This window comes from Alosa pseudoharengus, unplaced genomic scaffold, assembly GCF_046254945.1.
Source record: "Alosa pseudoharengus isolate Yale_2024_CS ecotype anadromous, Long Island Sound unplaced genomic scaffold, YU_APseudo_1.1 YU_APseudo_1.1_scf_8, whole genome shotgun sequence".
Taxonomy (NCBI): domain Eukaryota; kingdom Metazoa; phylum Chordata; class Actinopteri; order Clupeiformes; family Clupeidae; genus Alosa; species Alosa pseudoharengus.
Genome location: NW_027468870.1, coordinates 10,749,579 through 10,757,078, shown reverse-complemented (window position 1 = coordinate 10,757,078; position 7,500 = coordinate 10,749,579). Strand labels below are relative to the sequence as shown.

General features: G+C 43.6%; 1 protein-coding gene across 1 annotated transcript in view; it reads right to left on the bottom strand.

The window, feature by feature from the left end:
• jam3b (junctional adhesion molecule 3b) overlaps nucleotides 1-7,500 on the bottom strand; it is a 29,814-nt gene that overhangs the window by 3,654 nt on the left and 18,660 nt on the right. Inside the window, exons 2-8 of the mRNA XM_076274165.1 lie at nucleotides 3,123-3,191; nucleotides 2,697-2,810; nucleotides 2,456-2,608; nucleotides 2,095-2,297; nucleotides 1,159-1,258; nucleotides 575-701; nucleotides 154-208 (exon numbers count right to left, since the gene is read on the bottom strand). Of these exons, the coding sequence (XP_076130280.1) occupies nucleotides 154-208; nucleotides 575-701; nucleotides 1,159-1,258; nucleotides 2,095-2,297; nucleotides 2,456-2,608; nucleotides 2,697-2,810; nucleotides 3,123-3,191 (821 nt within the window). The remainder of the gene's footprint in view (nucleotides 1-153; nucleotides 209-574; nucleotides 702-1,158; nucleotides 1,259-2,094; nucleotides 2,298-2,455; nucleotides 2,609-2,696; nucleotides 2,811-3,122; nucleotides 3,192-7,500) is intronic.

The window sequence follows — 7,500 nt, the reverse complement described above, 5'->3', positions numbered from 1 at the left end:
GTGAGTGTGGATAATGAGTATGTGAGTGTGTGAGTGTGGATGAGTATGTGAGTATGTGAGTGTGGATAATGAGTATGTGAGTATGGGTATCAAGTATGAGGTTGGATTTGGTACACTAGCGGCACTCTTGACATGAGATTCAGTAAAACTCACCTCCTCCTCTGTCCGTACATAGTCAACACCATCACTTTTAGCTGGTGCCTTGAACCTGCACACACACACACACACACACACACACACACACACACACACACACACACACACATACACACACACAGGTATAAAAAGAGACGTTAAAAATGTCACACATGCACACATACTTACAGTCACACACACACACACACACACACACACACACACACACACACACACATGATGTAAACAGAGGCACATATCACACATGCACACATAGCTACACACACACACACACACACACACACACACACAGAGAGAGAGAGATAAAGAGAGACATTAAAAATATCACACATGCACACACAGACAGACACAGACACAGACACACACACACACACACACACACACACACACACACACACACACACACACACACACTCACTTGTCATCCTTCTGCTGGCTGTGGAGGTAGCCTCTCCTGTATGCACAGCAGATTCCTGCCGTTACCAGGGCCAACACTGTTATCACGACCACCACGCCGAGTACGATTCCAGCCACATTCAAATCATCTGAACGAGAGATGAAGTTATGAACTTACCAACAGTGAACTGTTTTGTGTGTGTGTGTGTGTGTGTGTGTGTGTGTGTGTGTGTGTGGTTGGATGTGTGTGTGTGTGTGTGTGTGTGTGGGATGTGTGTGTGTGTGTGTGTGTGTGTGTGTGTGTGTGTGTGTGTGTGTGTGTGTGTGTGAGAGTGTGCGTGTGTTTGTGATGACAAATGTGTGTGTTTGTCGGATCTTCGCCACCCACTTCCTGTCTGACAGCCTCTGTTCCATCCCATCTCCGAAGATGGACAGGATGTATTCAGGAAAGGTCTACTGTTTCTTTGCTCAAGTATATGCAGGTGTGTGTGTGTGTGTGTGTGTGTGTGTGTGTGTGTGTGTGTGTGTGTGTGTGTGTGTGTGTGTGTGTGTGTGTGTGTGTGTGTGTGTGTGTGTGTGTGTGTGTGCGTGAGTGTGTTAACTTACAAACTTCCATCTTCTGAGCCCTGCATTCAGAATATCCTGCTTCATTCTTCGCCCGACAGAAATACTCTCCTCCATCCTCCTTTCTGACGGCTCCAAAGCTCTACACACACACACACACACACACACACACAGATAAAAACAAAATCATTGCTATATGTTTTCCGCAACATATGTTATGTATGTTCCTAAGACCAGTGGCATTCCTGAGCTTCGCACATACACACACACACACACACACACACACACACACAAACGTAATTTATGTTACTAAGACCTGAGAGGTTTCTGAGACTCTTACAAGTGCTCTACCGCTTCTCCCTGCGTAGACCCCAGGCCCCAGGTTCCCCCAGCATAGACCCCTAGTTCTCCCTGCGTAGTCACCAGGTTCTCCCTGCTTAGACCCAAGGTTCTTTCTGCGACTGCGTAAACCCCAGGTTCTCTCTGCTGTTTGAACCAAACGCACCGACGGCTGAATACAACCCTGACATTTTCAACATTATTCCAACAGCCAGAACTTGTGATGTCACAATGGAGGCCATGTATCCAGCAGTAGTTCTATGGTTGCTAGGTGATGATGGAGAAATTATGGGATTCTCCACTAGTATGGGTCAGTCATCGGCAGTAGCGAATCTTCTGCTGTGATAGGTCAGCGTGCCCAATGGGTTGCTAGGACACCATGTGCTGACACTTATGAGCTTTAGAGAATCTAAGCTCCACTCAATTCCCTCTCTCTCTCTCTCACACACAAACACACATACACTCACACACATGCACACATGCATGCAAACTGAAAGAACTCTACACTTCAATTATTCAACAAGTCTCTCACACACCTCTACCTCCTATCTCTCTCTCTCTCTCAAACAAAAAAGACACACATATACACACACATACACACACATATACACACACATACACACAAATATACACACTCACCAGCACTCCCGTCTCAGGGTCCATTGTGTATGACGCGTTCATGAATCGGGGGCTGGTTTTGGGATCGATAGGGATCTCTTCAGAGTTCCGGAACCACTGGAACTTTGGCCTGGGAAAACCCTCCTCCTCGGAGCAGAGGAATTCTGCTGGCTTCCCGACCGGAACAGCAGTCGGGACGGCACATTTGGGCATTACAGGCTTCACTAAACACACACACACACAGCACAGGCAGACAGATTTCAGACAAGGATTATGATAGAAATAACTGAAACAGATAATATCATATTATGACTGATGTAACAGATATAATTTAACTGTAATGAACACTCTCTCACACACACACACACACACACACACACACCTCGGACCACCAAATCGATGAGCAGTTCAGCGAAGCTGCGCTGGTCGTCCGGGGCGGTGACTTCGCAGCGATACTGTGCTGTGTCTGTGCGACTGGCGTTCTCGATGACCAGCGATGCCGGTTCTCTCAGGCGTGCACGGTTCTCCAGGTCACCTAGAACCACGACACACACCAGCATCCAGATTAGCAACAACATAGAACCCACACACACACACACACACACACACACACACACACACACCTGAGATTCTGCCTTGGAAGTACACGTAGCTTGGGTTTCCTTCTTTAATCTTCTTCCATTCGATCCGAGGACTGGGCGACGAGATGGACTCAATGACACAAGAGAGCTCCACAGCTGTGGGGGGGCAAGAGACAAAGTGAGGGGAGGATGGAGTGTGCGTGTGTGTGTGTGTGAGAGAGAGAGAGAGTGTGAGTGTGTGTGTGTGTGTGTGTGGGGGGGGATGAGTATCTGTGTATGTGAGTATCTGTGTGCGTGTGTGTGTGTGTGAGTGTGTTAAAGTATGTGCGTGTGTGTGTGTGTGTGTGTGTGTGTAGTTGTGTGTGTGTTTGCATGTCTTTGTGCATGTGTCTGTGTATGTGTGTGTATGTCTGTGTGTGTATGCGTGTGTGTGTGTGTGTGTGTGCGTGTGTGTGTGTGTGTGCTTACTTTCAAATTCGTTGGTCCAGGGAGCGTGTTCGTCTGATTTTAACTTTACACTCCGAACGTCATTGACACCTTGAAAAAGACACAACAAATGCGAAGGTTAAATGCATGCGCGCACATTAAAAACAGTTTTCTAAACTTTGCCTTCGACACGCGTCAGATGCTGCCAGTGGGATTTTCTCCGTTAACAGTAATGGAGTTCTAACCTTTCAAGTCACGTCAAGTCAAGTCAAGCTTATTTATATAGCGCATTTCATGCACGGGTCATTCAATGTGCTTTACATAAACAAAAGCAAACAGTAATAGCAAATAAAAGCATAGAAGGGCAATAGACAAATAATAGTTTAAAAGGTAAAGATCATACTAAAAAAGAAAACATAAAACACACAAGGTAAAATCATTTAAAAATGAAGAATAATTCAACTTTGGCGTCACTTGACACAAATCAGATGCCACCAGTGGCCTGAGCAAAACATGCTGAGTCATGTTGAACCCTGAAGACAAAGCATGTCTGAAGGAACAACACAGTAAATGAGTGAGACAGTTGACAGTGATAGAGACCTCACAACTAAAGGCTGCTCTGCACACACCCGCCTCAAGAGGGCAGCACTGCCTGGGGAAACCTCCCAGGACCCACTCAGTGTGTTTACACAGATAGAGTCAGAGCTGCTTTTCTTACAGGCAGTTACACACACACACACACACACACACACACACACACACACACACACACACACACACACACACACACACATTATATTTTCCCCCTCAGCAGTAGTGGTAAAATGTCAGTGAGCTTCAATTCTGAAAAAAAAAAAAACACTAGAAAAACTAGACTCAAACACACACCCACACCCACACACACACTCACACACACACCCACACACTTCGACCCCCATTTTTAGGGTTTGAAGAAATAAATCTTTAAGGACAAGGGGCAAAGTGTGTAATAGTATGAGCATGGGTGTGTGTGCGTGTGTGTGTGTGTGTGTGTGTGTGATGAGCTTCTTACAGGGCATGGGAAGTAACGGGCACATTGGTCACATGCTTGCAAGCTTTCTCTCTCTCTCTCTCTCTCTCACATACACACACACACACACACACACACACACACACACACACACACACACAGCCACACACAGAGACACACACAGACACACTCACACACTATTGTGTCGGAAGAGAAGAAAGACATTCCAATGCATGCCCCCGAAGCTGGAGAACAAAAGACACACTGAAAGAGGGGAAGATAGAGAGAACGAAGGGGAGAAAGAAAGAGAGAACAAGAGAGAGGGAAATAAAGACAGAGAGAAGAGGAGAATGGAGGACACAGAGAGAAAATGAAAGAGGGAAAGAAAAAAGTTAGGCTTTTATTTCATCTTCTTCCATATCTGTGTGTGTGTGTGTGTGTGACTATCCCTAATAAACACACACACACACACACACACACACACACACACACACACACACAGTACATACACACGATTAACTCTTTCTTAATACGAACACAAATCCCTCATAATTCCCAGATATTGCAATATCCCCCGTAGGCTGTGCATCTGGGAGTCTCTCAACGTCCTGAGTGTGTGTGTGTGTGTGTGTGTGTGTGTGTGTGTGTGTGTGTGTGTGTGTGTGTGTTCAAACAGTCAAATACTACAGACAGAAATTGTTCCATTGACTCTCTTAACACTGAATCTGTCTAATTGACCTATATTTCATTTACACACACAAACACACACACACACACACACACACACACACACACACACACACACACACACATACACACACACCTTATCCCCCGACCCAGCATACACCACAGCATAACACACACACCATATCCACCTCAGCACAGCATACATGCACACACACACACACACAAACACACACACACACACCATACCCCACCCCCAACACCCACCGTCCCCACTGTAGCACGACACACACAGGATTTACTACTTCCCACTAGAGACAAAAGAAGGATTCTGCAGCGCTAGCACAGTCTGCATCCTGTGTGTGTGTGTGTGTGTGTGTGTGTGTGTGTGTGTGTGTGTGTGTGTGTGTGTGTCTGTGTGTGTGTGTGTGTGTGTGTGTGTGTGTGTGTGTGTGTGTAGAAGGAAATTATGTCTATGAACTGTTGATCTACTTTGCGTCGATGACAGATGTTTATTGGGAACTAAATGAACAATATAAACACAACAATACAATATAAACACAACAATGTGATTTCTGCGGCATGTGTCACTAATTCAAACGGCATGTTCAACCCTGTGTGAGTGTGTGTGTACGTATGTGTGTATCAGGGCTTTGACTTTTGCCCAAAAATCATATTCGAAGTTCGTTTGTTTATTAATATTAAAATTCGAATATATTTGAATATGTATTAATAATATTTGAACCATTAAATGTCTTCAGGAAGACCGATATTGGTATCAAACTTAAGTTCTATATGTTCTGTCCACCAGAGGGCAGTGTATCAGTCAATATCAATAGACTACGTGCACGAAAGGCTGAGTATTTATGCGTGTGTTAAAATTGTTATTATTGAGCTGATAGGGCTGGGCGATAAAACGATAGCGATATGTATCGCAATAGACATGTAATTGATATCAATAAAAAGATATCAATAAAAAATATGTTCGATAGAACATTCATAATTAAAAGCAACACACACCTCCTGCCTTACATTGTCCATAAATAAATAGGCTAAATATATCTTGCATTGTAGTATGTCAAACTCTACCAGAGTAGGCCAGTGTTTCCCATACATTGACTAATCTGTGGCGGGGCGCCACGAAATAAAAATCGGCCGCCACAGATGAATATTCTATGTTTAATTTAATTTAATTTAAATTAAATATAAGGTCAAATCCTTGCATTGCCATTGAGCTGCGCTTTTTACGCACGCAGTAAAAAGCTTGCCCCGCCCCGCTCTCTCTCGTAGCCCGCTGCCCCTCCTCTGCATGTGCATTTAACAAAATATTCACGATTGTTGAAGGATTGTTGTTGCCACATAGAAGCATTTTATAGAAGACGTCTGGCTAAATTGCTTAGCATCGTGACCATGCTGCGCAAATTTGTTCAAAACTGCTGCATTGAAGTGAACTCTGCTAAGGTCTTATCACAACATAGTAGGCTACATTGAAGAGACTAAACTAAGTTTTATGAAATCAAGCAGTATCTCAAAGCTAACGTTAGAATACTGTTTGGATGTCGAATTTAGCATGCTTAGCCTTACAGCTGCTTGTCAATTTCGTTGAAGGGCTCATTTTATTGACTCTGACACTGAATGTTTGCAAAATCCCGATGTAAATGGAAAAGTGTTTTCCAAAATTCAAAAGTGCTTGTCCCAAGGAGAAGTACGAACCTTTATTTTAACTATGTAGAAAACGTTATGAATTGCATCCACACAGCAGCCTTTCAACTGTGTTACAATTGCAATTCCCTCAAACGTCTTAAAGTAACCAAGACGATCTTAATACTCCCCCCCCCCCCCTTGTCAAAGTCAGCTACCGCCACAAATTGAATCCAATTCTGTGGGAAACACTGTAGGCGATAGAAGTAGTCCTACCTCAACACAGACTCTCCTTGCCCCGTGCACTCTCTCTCTCTCCCCCTCAACAGGCGCATCCCTCCTCAGCATGCACATGTAATCCAAACATTAATCGTGCAAGACGACTGGCTAAATTGCTATTAAATCTGGTTAGCATCATTAGCACGCTGCACGAATTAGTTCAAAACTGTTGCATTCAAATTGACTGCTAAGTTCTAATCATCTCAATCCCGATGCAAATGGAAAAGTATTTTCCAAGTCTCAAACGTGCCTGTCCCAAGGAGAAAAAGTATTCATTTGAAACTTAAACACACGTAGGGAAACTGAACAGTCTAACCAGACTAACTAGCAAATTAAGCTAACGTTACTTTGTTTACAATATTTCCAAGCTTCAACCAGTGCTGCTTTTCATTCAGACTTATCTGCACATTTATTTATTTGAGTGTTTTTCATGATTGTGTTGTCATTTCTTTTCCCTGTTTGCTTTGATTGATAACTGAGGTGATTAAAATCAGAGGAGGGTTAAGTTTAAAATAAAAGTGTCTATTATGTCTATATGTGAGCTCACTAAGCTCGAACCAGCCAGGATGTCACCTACCTAACGTCACCTACAGGAGCCTAGATGACTAATAATAGCCTTGCTAATGAGCTCGCGATTTTACTTCACCAGGCGTGAAAAAAACCTCGGAATCTTGAAAACAACATTTACAACCAAATACATTTATAGAAATTATCTCCATAGGCTACAGGTTCGAATATTAAGAGATCCCTAAAATTCGTTCGAATATCTTTAATTTTTTAAATAATCGAATTATATTCGAATAACGA